This window comes from Acomys russatus, chromosome 23 (genome assembly GCF_903995435.1).
Source record: "Acomys russatus chromosome 23, mAcoRus1.1, whole genome shotgun sequence".
Classification (NCBI taxonomy): domain Eukaryota; kingdom Metazoa; phylum Chordata; class Mammalia; order Rodentia; family Muridae; genus Acomys; species Acomys russatus.
The window spans coordinates 53,249,177-53,274,812 of NC_067159.1; the positions used below are offsets into that span (position 1 = coordinate 53,249,177).

The following is a 25,636-nucleotide window of genomic DNA, read 5'->3' on the forward strand; positions in this document are numbered from 1 at the left end:
TATCTGGGAAAAATCACCTCATAAGTATGCATTACTTTCTTGCTGTCAATCTGATATATATCTCAATCAAACAATACTTTTAATTGTCTCTTTATTAAATTCCTACATGTTAGCACCCTAAAGTGCCCTAGCTGCTTTTATTGAATGAAGCCCGGCACCTTAGAACACAGATAAGTATTTTTCGTAAGTCAACATTGATGATTATATTTTAAAACCATTAATGACGCACTATCACAGAGACATGACTAACTTGGCTTATGACCAGCTGTGGAAGGGACAGAGTGCTCTAGAGAACTGTTCCCCCTAATGCAGCAAAAACAATGTATGTACACCTGGGGAGGAACAGGAACATGGCAGAGCCATAGAAGGGATACAAAACAGTTTCTCCACAGAAAATACCTAAACTGTAAACAATAAGGTCTCACATCCTAAAATACAACAAAGCATTTGCCTTTTGCTTTTATACTTGGTCATAGCGATGGCTCTACATTTAGTGATGCTGTGTCTTCCCTGATTCCTGTACTGACCTCTCATTGATGTACCTAAGTTCTTGTCACGCGAAGCAGAGGTCAAACCCCATGCTGAGGAGCCAGGCTCATGAATTCTTCTTTTGTTCAGGTTTAGGAACAGCCACACTTGCACATATACACACACGCACACACATATACACACTCATACACATACAAACAGATACATACACACATATACACACATACACACACACCTGTCACACACACACACACACACACACACACACACACACACACACACAAAACATCGTTTGTTAGAACATAGGGTGAGACTGATTTGTTTTTGGAGCACAGGATGGGAATTCAAATCTTTAGCTCTGCTGTGTGCACAGGAGGGACTGGCTCCTCAGAGCCTTTATGTCTGTGGAAGGCCAGAGAATCATGGTCACTTAGTGATTGCAGCCCTCACAGTGCAGCTCAGGATCCTCAGCAGAGCACCATGAGAACCATGGACAGTTAGCTATCTTACTAAGAAGAGATATTTCTGCCATCGCTGGCCTGTATACCTAAAAGAGATGTCCCTGTGAGACACACGTGAAAATTAGCTGAAGTGTCATAGTGTGGCCACCACCAGCAACACACACACACTTATTACACACATGTTCCTAACACGTTTCATGCTAGTTGAATTTTTAATGTTTAGCACTGGTGAACAAAAAATATGCTATTTTTATGAAAATCAAAGCAATTATTTCTGAACATTCTTGATACCCATTTTCAACGCATTCCTAGCAGTTTTGGCAAGCTAATCCTTGGTTGCTATCTCATTAATAAATGGGTAATTTTCCAAGGCTCTGTCAGCCAACAGCTATTCTAAGAATGGGTCTTTCAAATGGTGCTGGTGCCACTGAACAGAACGGAGACTTTCCAGTGTGGGCTGTGGCAGCAGCTGCTGTGACCTTGGTGTTGGCCCTAAGAGAGCCGGAGCTCAGAGGCACGACCACTCACGCTAGCAGGGCATTTCCTTCATTAAGTTCGTGTGTCTTTGTTTTCTTGTTGTTGGGAAATGTGAGTGGCTTGGGGAAAACACAACCTTTCCAATGTTTCTCCTCAGCCCTGCCCTCTCCTCTGCCCTCCTTCCCTTCCTTCTCCCTCCCTTCTTTTTTCTCCACCACTTCCCTCCCCTCCTTTACCACCCTCTCCCTTCTCCTCTGCTCTCTCCTCTTCTGCTCTCATCTCCCCCAAACCCCCTCTCTCATGTTTTTTGGTTTTGTTTGTTTTTCACTACAGGCTTTCTCTGTGTCGCCCTGGCTTTGCAGACCAGGCTGGTCTCACAGACATCTACCTGCCTCTAACTCCCAGAGTTCTGGCATTATAGGTGTGCACCGCCATGCCTGGCTCGGTCCCTCACTGTTTATGTCTATGCTTCTCTCTACACCAGGCATTTATATAGACACATGTTGCCTAAAGGATAGCGTTTATTAGAATATTTGGAAGTTCAAGTAGAACATTTTTGGATAAAATTCCAGAAAGGCCTGTTGTTAAATTTTAACAGAGAACTACAAATATAGAAAGGTCTACCAGGGATTTTAATCCATCATTTTTCTATTTATTAGGTCATTCTATAAATATTAAGTGTCTAATATGTGTGATAGACTTTTTTAAGTTTAAAAATCCCTAGAAGTTTGGACTGGGAATATAGTTCAGTGATGGATCACTTGCCCAGTATGTGTCAGGCCCTGGGTTCAATTTTCACCACCACTTCCAACACAGACTTCCAAAAAAATTCCAGATAGAAAGAAATGGTGGACAGCTTCAATAATTTGTTCTAATGTTTAACAACTGATCCTTTAAGTATTTTTCTCATATGTAATTCCAAGTTATTTCCTTAAATACAAATACATGCACGCAGGAGGCAGGAATCAGACAATACACTATTATTTAAAATAATGAGAATATTCATGAAAAGATTATTATGGGATGCACATGATAGTAAATGCATGTACTGTTAGATTTGCACATGTTCAAAGCTATATGGTCTACACAGGGCTATGTAGTGAAACTATGACTCAAAAAACAAAGACAAACTTGAAACAGAGAACTTTAAAGGCTGAATATGCTTCTGTCTTCATAATGGGCATCTTAGGAAAGAAAAATTTACTGTAATATGATGTCAACCTGTGAATATGTTCTTGGATCCAACTAGGATATATTGTGGCTGGCAAATTCTTGTCCTTTGAGTCTAGACTCAACTGTTACGTATTTCATTGTTGCTGCTGGTTTTATATATCATCTGTCTGTCTGTCTGTCTGTCTGTCTGTCTGTCTGTCTATCATCTCTCTCTCTCTCTCTCTCTCTCTCTCTCTCTGTCTCTCTCTCTCTCTCCTCCTCTCTCCTCTCTCCTTCGCTCTCTCTCTCGCTCTCGTCTATCTCGCTGCTCTCTCCTCTCTCAGATGGAATAATTGGAGGAAAGAGCATGGAGTACATAGCTCACACCCTCCCAGTCTGTGAACTCCAGTCAGTCACCTTACCCTCCATGAGCTCCACAGCTACTGGTTTTCTTTTAATTTAAAGGCTTTTAAAGTTGTGTTGATAACCCCAAGAACCTCCATCAGACAAAAGATGGTCTTTGGTATTAGTTGCTAGAGAAACTATTAATGTTCTCCTGGGCTTGTTTGTCTCTTTAGTGACTCAGAAACTCTCAGAGACAGAGGCCACCTAGTCCCAGATGCTGAATAAAATCCCCTTCAAAACTTGCAACCACGTGTAATAACTGCAAACTTAACAGGTCCAAGTAAGTCATGCAAGGACTCTGAGTGCCCTGAACTTGCTAAGGTCAATGAATAATTGTTGACTTGCATTTTATATATTATTCTTAGGCTTTCCTTTCTAGATAATCATGCAATCCACAAGTATAGATCAACTACAGACTGTCTCTGCAGTGAGACACAAGGACACACCAGCAGTAGACATCATTATGGGTTATGAAGAGTTCTTTCATGAATGAGCACTTGTCTAGGCCGTGACACACAGAGAAGAGAAAGAGTCAAGGATGAACATATTAAGTCAGACACTCAAGAGCTGCTCAGCCTGTTAGTGAGCTAGGCAGTGTCCTTTGATGGCCGGTGTGTCTGCCATCCAAGCCCCCATATTTAGATCAAGTCCCCATGACCACACATTTGGACAATGCCACTAAGGAGGAAGACGTTTCTCTTCTAAGTCAAGACTTTGTAGAGGAACCATCACCAAGAAGTTAGAGATGCTAAGGATGGAAGAGAGAGGCCCTGCAAGCTGAACGGTACACTTGGACCACACAGGGGCTCTGGATGCCAGGACCTTGCTAAACTCAACGGACAATTGTTGATGTTCATATTGTAGATTATTTTAGGATTTTCTCTCCAAAGCATCATGTAACCTACAAGCGCAGATCACCGCCTTCTATCCCACATTTACACCGTTCATTTAGTTTTCTTCTCTCAGACAGTTATTTGGAGCTTCTAGCACAAAGCTAAGCAAAATAGAAAGAGGATATGTATTTGCAGTTCACAGTATTGGGAGGAAAACACACAACATTTCACCATTAAATATAAGACTAACTGGGGCTTACAAAATACAGTCTATTCTGCACTAAGATTTGTTTTTGGCCTGATTTGCTCCGGTGAATGTGCACGTGTATTTGAGAACACTGCTTTACACAGTTGTTGTGTTCTTCAGATTACCTGGCTGCTAATATTCTACCTGGTTGCTATATTAGGCAACGAAAACAGACATAAAGTGTCCACCTCCGTGTGTCTGTTGTGTGTAGTGTCCACCTCTGTGTGTCTGTTGTGTGTAGTGTCCACCTCTGTGTGTCTGTTGTGTGTAGTGTCCACCTCTGTGTGTCTGTTGTGTGTAGTGTCCACCTCTGTGTGTCTGTTGTGTGTAGTGTCCACCTCTGTGTGTCTGTTGTGTGTAGTGTCCACCTCTGTGTGTCTGTTGTGTGTAGTGTCCACCTCCGTGTGTCTGTTGTGTGTAGTGTCCACCTCTGTGTGTCTGTTGTGTGTAGTGTCCACCTCTGTGTGTCTGTTGTGTGTAGTGTCCACCTCTGTGTGTCTGTTGTGTAGTGTCCACCTCTGTGTGTCTGTGTGTGAGTGTCCACCTCGTGTGTCTGTTGTGTGTAGTGTCCACCTCTGTGTGTCTGTTGTGTAGTGTCCACCTCTGTGTGTCTGTTGTGTGTAGTGTCCACCTCGTGTGTCTGTTGTGTGTAGTGTCCACCTCTGTGTCTGTGTGTGTAGTGTCCACCTCTGTGTTGTTGTGTGTAGTGTCCACCTCGTGTGTCTGTTGTGTGTAGTGTCCACCTCTGTGTGTCTGTTGTGTGTAGTATCCACCTCCGTGTGTCTGTTGTGTGTAGTGTCCACCTCCGTGTGTCTGTTGTGTGTAGTGTCCACCTCCGTGTGTCTGTTCTATGTAGTGTCCACCTCTGTGTGTCTGTTGTATGTAGTGTCCACCTCTGTGTGTCTGTTGTGTGTCGTCATTTACTTATCTATAAACTAAAAATACTTGTATATAGTTTAAAACATTTTATTAGGTATATAGGCTTTTATAATTTATACGCCATTGAACACATAAAAATGCAACTGTAAGGCCAGGTATTGTGACTCATGCCTTTAATTCCAAAACTCAGAGACAGAGACGGCCCATCTATGTGAGTTTGAGGCTAGCCTGGTCTACTTAGCAACTTTTGGCAAGGCAGGGCATCACAGTGAGAAAATACAACTGTATGTATTCTAAGGATCTGTTGAGTTAACTGGTTTACATTAGGAAATGTCCCCCTCTCTCCTGTCTTGGTCAACGGTAGCATCACTAAAGCTACCACGGCTTTCTTCTGTTGGTGTTTGCATAGTATCTTTTCTGTCCTTTATTATTGATCTTCATTTTTAAATTATGTATTGTAAAAATGAAATCTATCACTTATACTCAAGCAATGAAGATCCCATATGAATATCCCAGTACAAGTGGGAATCCTTTATAGCGTAAGTGGCATTCTGTTAATTCCTTTGGTAAATTCTGCACTTCATTTTCCCCCTCATCATGTGGGGCACCCTCATGTTCACTGTTTACAGACTACAATATGCTTATACTCAAAGCTAAATTGGCATGGTATGAGAACAGTATTTTGGGTTTCCCAAATCTATAACAGCCAACTTAATTTGACTTTATTTTTTTGGTAATTATTTAAGATACTCAAATGATAGCATTCTCTCCAGAAACTGTCATCTGCTGAGGACAGTGAGGAGACAGGTCTGGGTAATTAAGAGAACAGTCATTTATGTCAGAGTGGATCACATAAGAAGTATCAGGTGGTGACCACAGACAATCTTCTGTAACTGGACCTTACGATGCATTCTGTGGAAACAAACAACTGTATGTTCTGTGGGAAAGATGACGTGCTTACTGGGGAATTCCTGTACACAGAGGAGCTGTGAGCCAACAGGCAAGTGAGGGTCCTGCTGCCATCAGCAAGTCTGCAGTGCTGCACACTGTCCTCTCTCCACTGCTCCGACTTATTGACACCCATCCCACAATGCAACCATAGGCTCGCCTGACCTCTGCCTTCCTCATGGTTTGCAACAAGGGCAAGTGGGTCACGGGGAGGTGGCAGAGAGAGGTAGATGCTTATTCCCTTAGCTCTAATCAGAGGCTGCCTCCTTCTCTTGGGAAGGTCAAGGCTCCTGCCTGTCACCTCGCATGTCATCTGTTTGTTCTGGGTTTCGTTCAAACAGCGTCTGCTTCTCGGACCCACAGGCCTTGGGATGGAGAATGCTCTCTCTTCCATCAGCCATCTGGTGTGGAGCTATGGCTTTCTCACATCCCGTGTGCCTTTTGCATAGGTGTTTTACACATACCCTGCTAACCACCTTTCTGCTTAGCCTGCGAGTGTACCCTTGCTTTCCTGAGGAGCCCAGCAATGCAGCCATCTGCTGAGCGATATGCACTACTGTGCTAAGAGCCACCGACACGTTCTGAACTATAGCACAACTTTCTGATGAGTAAAGTACAGTCAGCAAGGCTTGGGGTTGAGAGGGAGGCTGGCTGGAGGCTTGTTTAAAGAGGAAAGAGAAAAGGAAGAAAGACCCCCAAAGATTGGTAGAGAAAAAGAAAGACAGCGCTAAGACCAGACATGTCTAGCTCGGATCAAACTGCACTGGGTAGAGTCCTTGGAGACTGCATGTGTCACTCAAAGACATTTTACTGGGAACACGTCTCTTGCTGGACTCCCTTACTGTGAGAAAGTTTTCCCACTCAAGCAAATAAATGAGAAGATGAGTGCAGGTATAGATGTTGAGATAACTGTGTGTGTGCATGCACGTGTGTGTGTGAACGCACATGCACATGTGTGTGTGTGTGTGTGTACACACACTCGAGCGTGCTTTGATTGCACTCTTCACTACCATTACCACCAGGTCATCTGCTCTGTAATTACTGTCAGCATGCCCCTGAGCATCGCTGTGGTGTGCTGCCAGGTGCTAAGTTCAAGTTGGTGCTTTTTTTTTGTACAGAAACTTTGGTAAACTTTGCTAAACGATGTATAAACTTGCAGGTTCTCAGGCTCCACTCACTGGCAATTCTACCAAAGTCTGTGAAGTAACAAAGACAATATGCTTTCTTTGTGGTTTGTCTTGAGACAAGGCCTCATGTAACTCAGGCTGACCTCCAACATGTTATTTAGCTGATGATGACCTTGAATTCCTGAATCTCCCTCCTCCACCCCTCACGTGCTGGGATGACAGCCATCTGCCACTATGCCCGCTTCATTTTCCAACAGGATGTGCATGCTGGGTGTGGTGGCACATGTCTGTAGTCTCTGTCTTGGGAGCTCCAAGCTAGCCTAGGATATAGCAAGAGTGTGCCTCAGAAATTGAAATAAATAAAATAAAAAACCAAGCAAGCTATTCACCCACTTGTGATACAAAATATTTGGGAGAAACACATTTGTGGACAAAAGTCATCCAGGCATTCCAACTGGGAGAAGGATTTAGTAGTTTTCCTAGGGGAGGAGTTTGAGTTTATTAAGAGAACTTGTAATATAGATTTTAAGCACAAGGGCTAAGAACAGTGTATATGCCATGAGCACAAAGTGCACCGCAGTGAGAAACAGACAAGGAAGGCAGACTGGATGGGACCAAGTTCTTGGCATGAACAGGAAGAAGAAAGGGATGAAAGGAAAGACAGACTTGAACAAGGAGCAAGACCTTGCTCCTCGGCTCGGGTTAGCCTCTCACTCTAGATCTTGTGTGCCTCCACCTGGGTTGTGTGTGTGTGTGGGGGGGGGCGGGTGGCATTACAAGTGTAGACCACCTGTAACAGTGAGTACAGTCACTGTACTCTAAAAAATTCTGACTTTCCTCCCCTTGAGTATGAGTTAGTCTTGATGACTCATTTATCACACACACACACTCACACACACACACTCACACACACACACACACACACACACACACACACATGCACATGCACAAATGCCCCTATAAAACAGAAGCACCATTGTCTAAAGGTAGATGAGAACAGGTTGCAGGGCTTTCGTCTAGCTCTTTGGGTTAAGGCCTTTGGAGCTCAACATGAATAATGACAACACTGACGTGCTCCTAACCCCAACAACTACTGAAAAGCAGGCTCCCCAGAGACTCAGTCGAAACAAGCCAGCTAACTACTTCTTGGATTACTGTTCCATGGAACCGATGTCTGAGAAGTTACATCTAGTGCTGTATGTTGCAGTGCTTGTACACTGCGGTCCTTGGGGGATACAGCAGCCATACTGAAGATGCACAGCGGAGGTCGAGGATGATTCAGGGCTCATGGCTGTACAAAGTTGGAAAGCTACCTTTTACTCCATATAGGCTGATTCTAAAAATCCCACCAGCCCTTCAATTTTATGGACTGATATTGTATCACAACACATTGCAATAAAAATAAATGAATAATTATCTTCTAATATAATTTCAATCTCAAAGTCTAATTATTAAATAATTACAAACAAGCTGCTAAGCCATTAGTTCTAGGGAAAGAATCAAAATTGTATCTACTATTTTGCATGGAGGTGCTAATGCTTTGGGAAAATATTGTGTAATTAAAATAAAATCACTCTCCCTTTAAGGAAAATCAGATTTGTCCCCCTTAGGAATCGCAAATCTAATTACAAGTTAGCCGGGTCAATTCACGATACACGTAGGACAGTGGCACCTTCTGGGGTTGGTTTCCTCTGTCTCCAAGTTTTAGAAAAGCGTAGTTATCTGGTTGAGATTTTTCGTATGTCTATGTATATATTCTCAGTCACTCAGACTCAGAACCGAATCTATTTTTAGCCTCCCCTTTAATGGCAACACTGAGGCTAAATGATTAGGCACTACAGGAAACCACTAGAAATTTGGAAACACCCAGATCATCACATCCGGCTGCCCAGGCAGCTCACACTCTTTTAACCTACATCCCACGATGAATGGCATGTGAGCTCAGGGCCCACTGCCTCCTAAGTACAGTTACTCAAGAGGCATAAAGGATGTGATGGGGGAGGGGGCAGTCAAGCTCATGCTTAACATGCTACACAGCCAGTACCAAGCCAGCCTGGGCTATAAGGAAATAGCAAGCCAGCCTGGTCTAACACAGCCAGTACTAAGCCAGCCTGGGCTAGCACAGCCAATACCAAGACAGCATGGTCTAACAAGGCAGTACCAAGCTAGCCTGGGCTAGCACAGCCAATACCAAGACAGCATGGTCTAACAAGGCAGTACCAAGATAGCCGAGGCTAACACAGCCAGTGCCAAGCTAACCTTGACTACATAGCAAGACCCTGACTCAGAATGCATAAACAAACAAGAGGCAGAACTGTAAAGGGATGCAAATGGCTGAGCAGAGTGATTAGGATGCCTTGGGAGGACTTTAGGTCCCTTCCCCATGACCTCTGCCGCCATGGCCAACGCAGCACAATCCAAGTCAATGTGCTTGGCATTGGCTACGGCTAAGCACCTGCATTTTGACTGTGAACATTCCACTGCCAAACACTGATCACATTTCGGAGAAGAAAACACCATGGCAACCACTGCCTTAAACAGAGCTGGAAACTGTGTTAAAGGAGGTGTCACTTCCACCGCCAGCTGTCTTTGAAATGCCGAGTCTTCAGTCCCATGATTTTGTAAGGTATGTGCACTGGTGTGGGGGTGGCTTGGGATGGGAAAATTGGGTGTGGGAAGGGGGGAGCACATCTTGTTTTAAGTTTATTATTAAAAATTTCTAAATAGGAGAGATGAAACTCCTGAAATCTTCCACGCATGAACCAGCATCACAGCCCGAACTGTCAGAACGCCACTTGCCACCTACAAAGGACTTACACATTTTTAAAAACTTTCTTGTGGTACAATAATTATCAGTATGTAGCACCACTATAAAAACCACATCAGATTAAATCACTCTCTGAAACTCACAAAGTTTTAACTGTTTTTCTTTCACTTGAAATCATAACAAGTTTAAAATAGGTTACTTAATAGAAAAACAGTTCTTTCACTAAGACACAAATTGATGTAGTAATTAATCGTTTCCCCTACGACCCCGCTCTCTTAAGTGTTCTGGGCATGTTTTACAACTTGCAAACAAGCAAACAAACAAACCAGCCCAGGTGGATGGTGCCTGGGAAACACACTCAGAGTTGACCTCTCACCTCCATACCCAGTTGCACTTGCACTCATATGCACATGTAAACACACACTCACACACAGACAGCTCCCATCATCACACACACACACACACACACACACACACACACACCCCACAGAGACAGAGTGAGGGAAACCTATTTCCCTCATGTGCACTGTACCTGAAAGAGCACATTAACTGCATGCCCCTGGGAGAGTAACCCAGGTAAGGATAGGACATGTGCCCCAGTAAGGATAGGATATGTGCCATGGTAGTTTTATATCTTTGGAAAGTGTTCTCTATTGCAAATTACAGCTTAAGCTAATGAGAGATGAGAGCAAGATGACACGCTAAATAATGCACACATGCTCTCTTTACACACACTTGCACCCTGAGTTTACAGATTCATTCATCTCTGTACTTACAGGATGAGGTGCCACAGCCTGAAAGAAGGTTAATGGATATTTATTGCTGATTTTTTTTTGTTTTGATACAATGTCTTCTTCTTATGCCCCAGGCTAGGTAGCCCAGGTTAGCCTCACGCTCACAGCCATCTTCAGCCTCCATGGTCTGAGATCGCAGGTAGGAGCCACTGTATCGGGCAAGGCCCTGAGCTACCCATGAGGACTCGTCACTGCTTGTGTTACCCTCTGACTAGAATTGAATAATATCCTTAAATATGTTTGCCATCTGAGTTTCCTATTCTACCGTCCAGGTCTTCCTGGTTGCTGCCTCAGTTACTGTTCTACTGCTGTGAAGACATCAAGGCTTTTAATTTAGTGACTCATGGTTCCTGAAGGTTACAGGCAATGACTATTATGGTGTGGAGTGTGGCAGCCTGCAGGCAGGCATAGCTCTGGAGCAGTAGCTAAGAACTCATATGTTGGGGGAGGGAGGGAGAGAGAGAGAGAGAGAGAGAGAGAGAGAGAGAGAGAGAGAGAGAAGAGAGAGCTAGCTAGCTAACTGGGACTGGTGTTGGTTTTGAAGCCTCAAGCTCACCCCCAGTGACACACCTGCACACATACAAGGTCACATCTTCTAGTCCTTCCTAAATAATTCCAACTAAGGACGGAGCATTCAAATGGGCCTACAAGGACCGTTCTCGTTCAAGCCACCACAGTTGTCTGCTTTTTTTTGATTATCTTTTTTAAATTTTTATTTTAATTTCATTTTTCGTGGTGCTAAAATCGAGCCCGGGTTTTGCCTGTGTGAGGTAAACCCTTTACCATATAGCCACACCCCTAGTCTGCTTTTAAGTTATCAAACGCGCTGATTTCTTTTTGCCAATTTGACACAAATTTAGACAATATCTACAATTGGCAAATGTCTCAGCTGCGGTGCTGCACACCTGTAACGCCAGCTCTCAGGAAGGCAGATCTCTGTGAACACCAGGCCAGGCTGGTCTAGAAAGCAAATCAAGGACAACACAGGGAGGACTGAGAGCGGGGGAGGGAGGGAAAGAGAGGGACAAAGGAGAGACAGAGAGGGGGTGCGGGGGGGGGGCAGGAATCTGTACACAAGTCTGTGGAAGCGTCTTCTTGATTAATGATTGATGTGAGGCAGACCCAGGCCATTCCACTGTGGGTGTTACCACCCCTGTGCAGGTGATCTTGGAAGATTGTGTGTGTGTGTGTGTGTGTGTGTGTGTTGTATTTGAGCGTGAGCCTGGAGAGCAATCCAGTAAGGAGCTTTAGTCCAGGACCTCTGCTTCAGGAACTGTCTTCGGGTTCCCGCCTTGAGTTCTGGCCTTTATGTCCCTTCATAATAAACTACAAGCTATAAGCAAATATAAACTCCTCCTTCCCCAAGTTGCCTTTGGTGGTACTATTTATCACAGCATTATAAAGTGAACTAGGACATAAGGGCAATATTGCATCATTTGTAAGTGGGACCGCCACAGCATATCTATGTTTCTTAAGACACGGGTGGTAGTAGGAGTGCATGCTTAAGACTAACCCCCACCCCTGGCTCCATTCACATCTCTGCCTCAAAGAAGTGCTGTGACTCGGCACAGATCCGCGTGTGGACTGTTCACCGTTCACGTGTAAAGTAGCTTCACATTGTTTGCAGAATCAGCATGTGTTCGTGTAAGAACGCAGATGGGTTCGGAACGCCTGTCCCACAGTAACTCTTCTGCGTGCGCTCGGTGTGATGTGTCTACCACTGTTACTAATCCACTTCTCTTTTCCCACACCAACCAATCAAATGGCAGGCTCTGCCCTCCAGTGCTTCACCGTGTGCAGGAGAGAGGCCAGGATCCCAAGACCCCAGGACCCCAGGACCCCAGGACTCCAGGACCCCAAGACCCCAGGACCCCAGGACCCCAGGACTCCAGGACCCCAGGACCCCAGGACTCCAGGACTCCAGGACTCCAGGACTCCAGCTCCCAACAGGTTGAGAATCCAGAACAGCTGGAGCATTGCTGGGAGCAACCTGGTAGAAGGGGCCACAGGCTATACTGAGAAAGTAGCAGTCACATCTGACATGGAGAACAACGTGGACTCACAGGGTCATGGGGATGGAGATCAGCCCTGGATTGGGCTCTGCTGGCAAAGCTCATAGCTAGGACCAAGGGAGGCAGAGTGGGATGCAGGACGTGAGGCCCAAGGCTGTGTAAATACGGATAGTGCTAGAGGCTGGGCTGGCTGGGGATGGCCATGAACTGGAGAACGAGCATCTCCTTATCTGACCAACGCTGAGACCCAGCAGTGTGTACTGGAGCCACCAAGTCTCCAGAAAACTGATTTCTATTTTACAATCTTCCAATTTTAAACTCTGGCACACGTTTCTTTTTAAATGTTGTCTGCAGCCCACACCCAGCCTGGAGGCTGCGGCTCAAGCTCTCCATACTAGGGGAAGCTAGTGGTCTATTCCATATCCAAGACTGGGATTCCAGCTGTGTCCTTGCTGGACAGTGGCTGGGAGGGCGTCACTCAGCTTTCTGTAGAGCACAATAGAGACATCTGCTTGGGAAGAGAAGTGATCACACACGCACACACACACACACACACACACACACACACACACACACTATACAATAAGTTATAAGTGAGGGGGCTAACAATAGGGATGTAAAATGAATAAATTATAATAAACTCCATCAAATAAATAATATTCCAGAAAGATTTTTCTTGGACCAAAAATAGAACACAAATATACCCAAGCATAGCAACACAAACCTAAAGTCTATGCACGCAGTAGGCAGGAGGATCAAGTGTTCAAGGCCATCCTGGGCTATCTAGTGAGACCATGCTCAAAAAACTAACCTAACCTAACAGTGCGTGAGATGGCGCAGCTGAGCAGAATGAGCCTTAGCCAGATGCCATAGAGCTGCCTGGTTTGCACAGCAGGAATCACATGACGAGAAACTGCAATCAGATGCAAAGTTAACTCACCCGAATCTACTAAGAATTTCTCCAAATGGAGTTGCAGCTTATTGCTGTACGCAGGTGGCTTTTCTGTTACTATCATACCCACTGCTCTCTTTGCCAAATAAGTAAATTTGTTTAACTAGATAAACCTCTTTTTCCTATTCTGATATAAAGGTCAAGTTCAGCAGCCCATACAAATCCCACAGTGGCTGGTACAGGCAACGAGGACTTCACCTCCCATCTTCCATTCTTCCATTTAACCTTACCTGAGGCCCTCACTGTTGTATCCAAAAGCCTCTTGGCTCCTGCTCACACTTGCTACCTTGAAGGGTAAGGGACTCAGCATTTTCTGGAATCCCCCCTCCTCCCCAAAGGCTTCTCTGTTGCTGTGGATGTGTCTAGTCCTTGGAGATGAAGAGCCTGGCCTCTTAAACTGCATTTCAGCGGAGAACCTCTTCCCCTGCAGCCAAGGATCTCTGACCAAGCTCTAACCAACCACACAAAAACGTGAGTCTTGGCCACTTACATGGTCCTAAAAACCCAGCAAGGGAGTGTAACTAGAGAAAAATATTAATTAATAGTATTTAAAAATAATATTTTAGCATCCCTGACCAGGCTGGCATCCTGACCTGGTTCAGCTGGGGAACCTGGTGCTCCTGAAGGCATACACAGTACATCATCCTGAAGGCATACACAGTACATCATCCTGACACCCCGCAGCCTGTTCTGAAGGGACCTAGTGTGTCTTGCAGTCAGACACCAGAAGGTTAGCAATGTCGTGTACCTGTCTGATATAAAACCAGCTTTTCTAATGAATAGTCAAGAAGAAGAATGAGAGAGCCTCACTGGAACAGTAAAACTACCACAGACTCAATGCTGCTTCTGGAAAAGTGGACCCCAAGGCCCAGTGCAGGTAAATTTACCTAGAGACCTGCGGCCACAGCTGCTGCTCCTGCTCTTGGGATTTTTCTCAGGGAATGTGACCTGATAACATTCTTACTCCTCCTTGTAGCATCCCACAAAAATGCTGTCTTAACAAATATCTCTTTAGGGTGCTTTATTCTTCCATCAAAATAAAATTGTCTACTATCAAAGCAAATTAAATAATGCCCCTCCACTGCTACTAGAAACATCTTCACCACAGCTAGCTCTGTGATACTCGTCCTCAGGCTTGAGCCAGACTCTGCCACATTCCCTCTAGCCCCTCCAGTGCATCGCAGACCTCAGAAATCTTGAGGAAGTCACTGGGAAATTAGCAGACCATAATTGTCCAAATCTAAATCGGTGTCTTCACATGATTCTCTTCTGTTTCATGAATGCCTCTGAAAAACCTAAATTCTCTTTCCTGTGGCACCCTATGCCTTGCCATCCCATACTCTTTTCCCTGTGGTAACATATGCTTTTGCCACGCCACAGTCTTCCTCCCGTGGTCCTACACACTCCTGTCATCCCACAGTCTTCTTCCCATGGTCCTGCACACTCCTGTCATCCCATAGTCTTCCTCCCATGGTCCTGCACACTCCTGTCATCCCACAGTCTTCTTCCTGTGGTCCTGTACACTCCTGTCATCCCACAGTCTTCTTCCCGCGGTCCTACACACTCCTGTCATCCCACAGTCTTCTTCCCGCGGTCCTACACACTCCTGTTATCCCACAGTCTTCTTCCCGTGGTCCTGCACACTCCTGTCATCCCACAGTCTTCTTCCCGTGGTCCTGCACACTCCTGTCATCCCACAGTCTTCTTCCTGTGGTCCTGCACACTCCTGTCATCCCACAGTCTTCTTCCCGCGGTCCTACACACTCCTGTCATCCCACAGTCTTCTTCCCGCGGTCCTACACACTCCTGTTATCCCACAGTCTTCTTCCCGTGGTCCTGCACACTCCTGTCATCCCACAGTCTTCTTCCCGTGGTCCTGCACACTCCTGTCATCCCACAGTCTTCTTCCTGTGGTCCTGCACACTCCTGTCATCCCACAGTCTTCTTCCCGCGGTCCTACACACTCCTGTTATCCCACAGTCTTCTTCCCGTGGTCCTGCACACTCCTGTCATCCCACAGTCTTCTTCCTGTGGTCCTGCACACTCCTGTCATCCCACAGTCTTCTTCCCGCGGTCCTACACACTCCTGTCATCCCACAGTCTTCTTCCCGCGGTCCTACACACTCCTGTTATCCCACAGTCTTCTTCCCGTGGTCCTGCACACTCCTGTCATCCCACAGTCTTCTTCCCGTGGTCCTGCACACTCCTGTCATCCCACAGTCTTCTTCCTGTGGTCCTGCACACTCCTGTCATGCCACAGTCTTCTTCCCGTGGTACCACACATTCCTGACATTCGCAGTCTCCTTCACGAAGTAAAATCCCTTTCCACCATGCTTCCTTCTCACTGCCCACTTTCTAATCATTATCTAGATAAGTGTAATCATGACTGGCTTTTCATATTCATCTAATAGGATTCCTTATTTTCTCTACGTGTTTTTTTGTTTTTTTTTTTTTTTTGCCTCTGTCAATGTCTAATCAAATCTATTCCTTCCAAAACTAAACACACTCAACTTCAAATGATTCTATATATTTCATGGAAAACCAGGCTGAGGTCCCACTCAAAACCATCTCTCTTGGGATCAAAGTTTTTTACTTTTTATTTCTCCCCGTCTGAAGCGCAGCCATGGCCCCCGTCCTCTGGACACCCCTGGCAATAGGCGTTCTACAGTTGAGCCTTTCTCTGTGGGTCCCGCTTACCACTGCTTCTCAGCAACTGCATAGAGTTGTTGCCTTAATGGTCATCCTCGCTATCCCAACTTGCTCAGGAAAGCATACCCCTACATTCTCAATCCTCTTGTCAAATTTCTTTCTTCTCAGTTCAATAATTCTTACTCAAGCAAGATGACATTTAGGGAAAGCCTTCAGCCCCCGATCACCATAAGCAACACTTCCTTATAGCCCTCGGAGCAAGCAGTGTGGACTTTCCATTAAACCTGATCCCAAGGGTGGTTATCTTTCCGTGGTACATTGCAAAATCCTTTCTAGGGGGGGGTTGGACAAGAGTGCTACACCTGTTCATTCAAAATAAAGAAAATCTCCCAAGCCTGAAATTGTTGCTCTATCAGGGGTGAGGGGGACATTCAGGGAGAGGATCAAGACTGAGAGGGACCAGAAAGTGAACAGGTCCTCCGTGAAAACCTGGTCCAGAGGACATCTCCAAACAAGGCAGTAAAACAGTAGGATGGCCTGGCCAAGCAATTGCAACACACAAAGTGGCTCACCTTCATTGCCCGGAACCAAACTCTGATCAGTGTGGAGTCTTGTTGTTTACATGGCTGCAGTAGGATGCTGGGATATTGCAGACAAAGTGGCTTAGCTCAATGAAATGAGGAGTCCTCCAAAATGGAGACCCTCATAGCTCACTGCTGTCCACAGGTTTGCTCCCTGCAATGTACTAAGTAAATGTACCCCCTTTTCTACACTAGTACAGTGGATGAATTCCTTCACCAAATATCCCAATACAGATAGTACACAGAATGAGGTGGGTTTTCTTTTTTTTTTTTTTTTTCATGAAGATGATTGAGAGTCCCTTTCAGTTTGTGGTTGTTTGTATGCTTGGCTATGTGAGGGAATCAGACTGTTGCGGGGACTGTGTGAAAGAAGATTGCAGTGACAGGACAGTGACTCTACAACTCCACAGCTCAAAAGAGTGAGGCTGCCCAGTGCTAAGGTAGAGAAACGGTGCTGCTCGGCCTCAGCAGGAGGCTAATGACATCACTTGGGCCTGGAGCTCAGGACCTACATTCTTAGGAGGAGCCCTTCCATGGCTAAGTTTGGAACTCTGGGTTGTTTTTACCTTTGAGTTAGTTTCAACTAATCAAGTATTTCTTCTCCTTCTCCTTCTTCTGGAGCAGGAAGGAAGAGGAGGAGGAGGCAGCGGAGGAGGATGGAGAGATGATGTGCTAATTGGTGGGCTTCCAAGTGCATCCTTCTCAGCAGTTTTGCATGACCTGGACTCCAGCTGCCAGCACTCTGGGGTGGCCTCCAGCCATTTGTGGAAGCACGAAGACCTTCACACAGAGGTTTAAGAACAAACTCAGAAGGAAAGCTAAAAGGAGAGCTATTGTGGGCTGCCTTAAGGCCTCAAGGATGCCTCCGATGGTTTAATCAGTCAGTTTGAAAAATAGACTGTAGAAGGGATAGAGCCTTTGCCTTCATAGTCTCTGACAAAAGAAGGGAAGAACTGGTCCACCCTGCTATAAATCAAGGGGGTGTTGTTTTTGCCACAGCCCATTAGTAATGATCACACCCTTATGAGCCATGGTCGTGCAGAGAACTAGAGGACTGACTCAGTTCCTCTTAGAGCAGTCTTGTGAGGCATGGTCATCCCCATTCCTTGGAGAACACCGAGGCCTCAGAAAGCTCTAAATTAATCAACGGTATAAAGATGATCAGACTCAACACTCACCGTCTCCACTGACTGAGAACCAACCACACAGTTCACATGAAGGACTGACAAATGATTCAAAATGACCTCCTGTGTAGTGATTTGATTTGTTCCTTTGTGTGGCATCCAAGCCATCCTGTCTGCTCGAACCCTCTATAGCAAAGGAGTGTAATGAGTTGATGAGACAGGTGTGAAGGTCTCAAGAAAGAGAGACGGAAGCCTACCTCCCGCACAAATCAACTCTGCCTCAAATAGTGCAGAAGAGAAGCCCATGCCAGGAGAAAAACCGCATTACACAGTAATTCTATCAAAGTCAGCTGAACACCAAGAACAGGTTACAAAGCAGGCAATTTGTCCATAATGCTATAAGCTGCAAGCAAACATGGCTAACATACATGGCACATAATTTTTACAAGGAAAACTTTATTTAACAAGACACAACCAGGCCTAGTGTACACCGCGAAGTGGTGATGGTCACCTGTGTTGGTCAGTTCTGTCAGCCTGACTCAATCTAGAATCCCCTAGGCAGGTGTTCTCAGTGAGGGGCTGCGTAGACTGTTAGCTCTGTGGGCAAGCTTGTGAAGGAGTTATCCTAACTGGCTTCATTGAGATGGAAAGATCCACCTGAATGTGGACAACACCACTTCATGGGCGGGGCCATGGTCTGTGTAAAAGTAGAAGAAGGAGAAGGAGGAAGAAGAGGAGGAGGAGGAAGAGGAGGAGGTGGATGAGGAAAAGGAGAAGGAGGAGGAGGAAAAGAAGGAAGAGGAGGTAGAGGAGCAGGAGGAGGAGGAGGGGGAGGAAGAGGAGGAACCACTTAGCAAAACAAGAAGGCAAGCATAGGTAGAGTGCATAGAAGTTCGAGTGAGTTCCTGTCTTGACGTCCTCAAAAGGACGGCCTACAACTTGGAACTATAAGCTGAACAGACCCTTCCCCCTAAGTTGCTTTTTGTTGGGGCACAACAACAGCAACAACAACAAACTAGGATATTTAGATAGAAAGGCATGGCTTTCTGAAAATTAGTCCACACATACTTATCTACACAACTGTATTTAATATTAAAACCAGGATTGATACTAATTTATGAAGAGTTAACTATAGAGACTAGCCAACTTGGAAACGAATGTGAAGTATATCTGTCAGGTTTTCATCGCTATACGGAATTCCCCGACAGACAGGCTAAGTATCAAGCAGAAAGGTGCTTGCTGAAAGCTGAAGTCTAAGAGTGGCTCTGCTGGTTTGGCCTCTGGCAAGGGTGGCATAGCCTTACGGGAGCACATCAGAATGAGTGCTCACATAACAACCAGGAAGAGAGGGAGCTGGCAGGTCCCTCATCATCCCTTACAGGACCCCGAATCCAAGGATTTGAAGATCTCCCATAAAGACCTACTCCTCAATGTTTTGCAGGACCTCCTAATATCTCCCTACTAGGGACCAGATGTTTAAATCGACCTGCAGAGGGAGTCACCCATATTCAAACAATAGCAAGACAGAGGTGCTCTTCCATGATCAGGATATCCTTTAAATCCCTGAACCCCGCCCTGCACAGAAACCACAGTGTTGGAAATGCATAAACAAACAAAATAACTGAATAGTGAAAGTGGGAATAAGCCCTCGTCTACACATCGATAAAGTCATTTCAGTGGCATTCCAAGGTAAACACACGCCTGCTCCCAACCTCTTCTATGCTGGTAACGAACAGGGAAGACTTCAGGGGCTCAAGCCTCAAAAGATAGTAATTAAAAGCAAGGGGTTCAGCCGATGCGAGTGAATGACCAGACCCGGAAGCCCCTCTTGTGCTGGGCAGGAAACCCTGTAATCCACTCCCATGAGGTTAGGAGTTACTTACTATTTACCAGCTGCAGTTGATTCTGGGACTTGAGCCCACACTCCCAAACTTCTCCCCTCTTAAAAGAGGCTTTATTTTACCTAGCCTAGTCCTGTGCCTGCAGTTCTTTAGTGGCAGGAAGGGACGAGAACTTGACTTCAAGGTTGTAGTTAGCCAAGTATGAGAGCGAGCAAGTGAAGAGAGCTGTCTGTGCACCTGAGGTGCTGGGCTTTGGGATCACACTTGGAGTGCTCGCCAAGCTGAGTGATTGTGTGCTGTGTGTGGGAGGAAGGAAGTAGATCCATGTCTGCTTGGCCAAACAGGCAAATTGGTACAGGCTGCAAACTCTCCACAAGCCAGGAAGTTGTTGCAGGCCCCTGTCTGCCCCGGTGGACTACATTTCCCAGACTTCTCCACGAAGACAGCATGGCCAAATTCTCAACACCAGTAAGCACATGTACTGGTGTCAACAGTGCTGGTGAGCACATGTGCTGGTGTCAACAGTGCTGGTGAGCACACACGTGGCATGTCATTTTCTGACCTGGGACTTCAGAGCTTCCCTGTTCTCTTTCCAGGAGACCAACTGGAACTCGTTTGTGATGACAACCCTCATTTCAACCGCACAGTTGGTGATGACAGCCGCCTAGATGGGAGAATAACAACTGGAGGGGACCATGGTCCCTTCAAGGAGAAAAGCTGCCTGGCCCATTTCAGTGTTGGCATTTCCTTAAGAGGAAGAAATAAAATCGCACTTCTTTGTCCTATGAACCAGGCAGGTGTTAGGCATTTTATCAGAACGGCTGTGCTGGCACCATGTATGGCTGGCATCACACATGTAACCCTTCTTACACTTGAATCTGCGGTGTGAAAAACTTGGGGGAAATGGAAGTGTGTTTCTCCCTCTCTCTCTCTCTCTCTCTCTCTCTCTCTCTCTCTCTCTCTCTCTCTCTCTCTCTCTCTCGTGTGTGTGTGTGTGTGTGTGTGTGTGTGTATTTCCACTAACATGAGCTGAATTAAAGAAATCAAGGTTTAAAGATACTAAAAAGGGGCTGGAGAGATGGCTCAGAGGTTAAGAGCACTGTCTGCTCTTCCAAAGGTCCTGAGTTCAATTCCCAGCAACCACATGGTGGTTCACAACCATCTATAATGAGACCTGGTGCCCTCTTCCAGCATGCAGGCACACATGGGGCCAGAATGCTGTATAAATAATAAATAAAAAATTTCTTTTTAAAAAAAGATACTAAAGAAAAACACCAAGTATGGCTTAATAAAAACACACAGTCTTCGTTCCTGGCACAGATCACGGAAATTTCTTGAGTGATGGGTGTGTCTTTGGTTCTTTCCTGTGACCCCTTCAGAAGGCAGTGTGTGCTAATGAGGTGACCATGGAAATGGCCCTGGGTAGACTTGGCACTAGAGAGTGGTGGCAACTTTCAGGCCTGCCCCATGATACCAGGGAGGAGAGGGAGGTTGGCTATAGGGCTACCAGAACTTTCTTGGCGTCTCAGGGACTTATAGAGTTGGTGCACACTCAGGGAAGCTCTGTCCTCTCCTGACAGTCCTTGCCCTGTGAGGATGGAGACCATTAGGAGAGCTGTGGGTGGCTCCCCTGTATGGGAGGGGGCTATCTCTGCATGCCTCTCTTCTCTCTGCTCTAGCTGCACTGCATGTTCCAGGAGAATGATTTCAGAATTCTGAGCTACAAAGGCAGCACTCTGGATTATGAATCTTTTTAAAGATTAATGGACACAGTATTTTAATTTTTGTGTTCATTTATGACAGATACAGTAGATGCTAATGAAGCATAATGTTCTCCATTTCAGTACATTTTGGGAGCTGAACCACTGCATCTTGACGTAGTACGGCCGGTAGGGAGGAGCTCCTCAGCTGGCAACAATGGTAATGAAGGGCGATCCCAGTCCCTTCCCCGGACAGTACTGACTGAGACTTATTTTAAATTAAATTAACCACAAAACGGGATCTTAGAGAAAGTATTTTGAAATAAAGTTTAGAAAGATCTACACTTTTAAACACAATCAATGAATTCTATTATCAGTTTTCATCTTTCTTTTTGGCAGATGCTGCCTTCAGTTTTTAAACATTTGCCAAGAGAAAACATCTTTTGCCAAGACACGCTCATGGCCTCACATTTGACCATGTCCCCTGGAGGGGGAGACCTAGTGGCACTCAGAGGAAGGACAGCAGGTTACCAAGAAGAGACTTGATACCCTATGAGCATATACAGGGGGAGGTAATCCCCCCAGGAACAGTCATAGAGGAGGGGAATAATGGGAAAATGGGAGGGAGGGAAGAATGGGAGGACACAAGGGATGGGATAACCATTGAGATGTAACAAGAATAAATTAATAAAAAAAAAAAAAAAGAAAGAAAATGGATTCTGTTTCAAACCAGAACACAGAAATGCTGTTTGTCTTGGTTGTTGTTGTTGGGATTTTTGTTTGTTTGTTTGTTTGTTTTTTTATCTAAAATTTTTAAGTAAAAAGCAGGACTTTAAAAAAAATCAGTGAGTGATAAGGCTAGGCTATCACTTAGTGGTAGAGTGCTTGCCTGACATATGCAGTGTCCTTGTTCTATTTCCAGAAACTGTGTCCACACAGGTAGATATAGATACAGACACAGATACAGGTACAGATATAGGTACAGGTACAGATAGAGATAGAGATATAAATGGATAGATGATAGATAGATAGGTGACACAGATATACATATATATATATATACACATATATATGTGGATAAATAGACGATGAGAGAAGAGGGAGGCTAATAAAACACAAGAAACTAATCTTACCTGGTCTTCAAACGACAGAGCCTGGGCAACGTCTCTTGGGAACCCATCAATAACAATGCCTTCTTCGTCAGGTATTTGCATCAACTTTTGCTTTATCTCAGTAATTGTTGTTTCCTTTAACACAAAGATGAAAACCCACAGTGTACTCCAGGCAGAAGCAATCATTGTTCACACAAGCGAGGACGGTCGTGCGCAGTACCTGTGGGGCCAGCTCCCCGTTGGTGATTATCTTGGCGATCAGGCTCCATTTTCGGTTGCTGCTGGCACTGTGGATTTTCTTCCTCAATAGTTCGCCCACTGAAATGTACTGGAATCCATACCGCTCTGCAATTTTCAAACTCTGGGTACCCTTTCCGCTTCCTGGACCACCTGGCATTAAAAATAGGCAAACCTATGACCTTATACAAAAAGCCACTCCTCCGTGACACTCCTGTTCCCTGATGAGAGGACAACTCTGAGACAAAGACCACTGCACACTCAGGTCTCTCCATGAGCTCATAGATTTTTGAGAAAGTTAGAATTTGCAAGTGATCAAAATGGACACTGTGTGGCTAGGGAGATGGTTGAGCCAGTAATGTGCTGCTATGCAAGGCTTGATTTTGGACCCCAAGTAAAAAGCTGGGTGTGGTGACACCAGTGAGAGATTCTGTCTCAAAAAAAAAGGTGAACAGCTTCTGGGAATGACATCGGAGATTGATTTCTGTCCTCCACATACATACACAATCATCTGTGTACACAGACATGCTCCATACACAGCATAGACACAGACTTTTTAAAAAACATACTTTCCTTGCCTAAACTACTTCAGAAATACTCAGTATCTATTTCTTGTGAAATAGAATTGGGCTTGTGTCTTTGTATTGAAAACAAAATTCACAATGCTTTTATCTTTGTTTTTTGCATACTAATAAGAAGTTATTGGTGGCATAAAGCACCATTCTCTTACACTTGCTAATAAGAGGGAAAGTTACTTTACTATACGTACTAGTTTGCATTCATATGAACGCTTCCAGTACACTGCTGTTTATTTTCCTTCTGTGGCTACTAGGGAATAAAATTTTGATATGCCAATTAAAAAGAATAAAATCCTCACTTAAAAAGAAAATATCTAGTTGACTAATTATCTACATTAAAGTTTAAGTGAAGAAAACCACAGATTTGTAAACCTTGAAGATACTGTTTTCAATTCATCGTAGAGAATCACTGTGATGTATTAATGGGAATCTAAGAACATAAAGTAGGTGTTGAATAGAAGTACAGCTCCGCTTTACTGAAAGCTGCTCTAAACTATTTCCATTATCCCTTGAATCTTTGCTTCTGGCTGGTTGTCATTATCCAACTCAACATTTGCAGATACGCCACCTAATTATTAGTTCAGAAACATGAACTTAAAAAAAGAAGTTAGCAACAGTGGAGAACCTCGACGCTTGCTGCCACACCTATGACAAGGATGATCTTGGGCCGAGGTCTAGCTGGGTCAAAAGTCTCATACTCTTCGATCAGCTCTGCGGTCTCAGACAGGTCCGTGTCACTTTCTATGGAGAACTGGTGGATTGGAGGAAGCCGGTCATACCGTCGATACGGAAAGTTTGAGTTTTCAGGCATTACTGCAAAAGAGAAAGATAATTTTGAAAAAGGGGGAAACACAGTGAAACACTTTTTACAGCTGACCAATTAGTACAAGAAATTATATAAATTAGCCAAGCTCTGGAAGAAGCCTTCCTTAGTGGTCAGCAAACATTTTCTTTTTTAAACAATCTTTTTAAAATTTAATTAATTTATTCAGATTACATATCAATTGTTATCCCTTCACTTATATCCTCCCATTCCTCTCTCTCTCTCCCTCCCTCCCTCTTTCAGCCTATTCCCCTCTGCTAGGTTTGTGACAGAAAAGGACCTCCCCCTTCACCATATGGTCACAGCCCATCAAGTCTCATCTTGGTAGCCTGCTTATCCTTTCTGAGTGCCACCAGGCCTCCCCACCAAGGGGAAGTGGTGAAATATGGGGCACCAGAGTTCATGTCAGAGTCAGTCTCTGCTCTCCATACAACTGTGGAGAATGTCCTGTCCATTGGCTAGATCTGAATAGGGGTTCAGTGTTTACTGCATGTGTTTCCCTTGGTTGGTGCAGTAGTTTGAACAGACCCCCTGGGTCCAGATCTGCCCGTCATGATGTTCTTTTTGTAGGTTTCTAGGACCTTCTGGGTCCTTCTATTTCCCCATTCTCCCATACTTCTCTCACCTAGAGTCCCAATGGGAAGTCCCCACATCCATCCCAATCTCCTGGTAAGTGAAGTGACAGCACATGCTAGCGAGGATGTAGAGAAAGGGGAACACTCCTTCGTTGCTGGTGGGAGTGCAAACTTGTACAACCACTTTGGAAATCAATCTGGTGCTTTCTCAGAAAACTGGGAATAGGGCTACCTCAAGACCCAGCTATTCCACTCCTTGGAATATACCCAGAAGATGCTCCACCACACAACAGGGACATATGCTCAACCATGTTCATAGCAGCCTTATTCATAATAGCCAGAACATGGAAACAGCCTATGTGTCCCTCAGTAGAAGAATGGATAAAGAAACTGTGGTACATTTACACTATGGAATACTACTCAGCTATTAAAAACAAGGAAATCAATCAATCAATCAATCAATCAATCAATAAATAAAAACAAGGAAATCCCGAAGTTTGTGGACAAATGTATGGAACTAGAAATGATCATACTGAGTGAGTTAACCCAGGAGGAGAAAGACGCACATGGTACATACTAACTTATAATTGGGCACTAGCAAACATTTTCTTTTTCAAACATTTCTTAATGGGGCAGAAAACCAATATTTTGGACTTTTTAGAGCCACATCATCTCATACTCAACACTCATGGTAGCACGGACTTGGCCATTGGCAGTACATAAGTGAGTGAGGGGCCAGTGTTCTAATAAAACTTTATTGATACAGATAGATGCTTAGATTGGGCCACATGGATTGAAAAGGAATGACTTTCTAGGGCATGGCTTCACTTTACAGCCTCTGCCACGATATTCTGGAATCCGAGAACATAATCT

General features: G+C 44.9%; 1 protein-coding gene across 1 annotated transcript in view; it reads right to left on the minus strand.

Annotated features, from left to right (window-relative positions):
• Window positions 1-25,636, minus strand: part of LOC127206460 (adenylate kinase isoenzyme 5-like) — a 76,026-nt gene that overhangs the window by 7,887 nt on the left and 42,503 nt on the right. Inside the window, exons 6-8 of the mRNA XM_051165736.1 lie at window positions 24,011-24,178; window positions 22,771-22,940; window positions 22,572-22,685 (exon numbers count right to left, since the gene is read on the minus strand). Of these exons, the coding sequence (XP_051021693.1) occupies window positions 22,572-22,685; window positions 22,771-22,940; window positions 24,011-24,178 (452 nt within the window). The remainder of the gene's footprint in view (window positions 1-22,571; window positions 22,686-22,770; window positions 22,941-24,010; window positions 24,179-25,636) is intronic.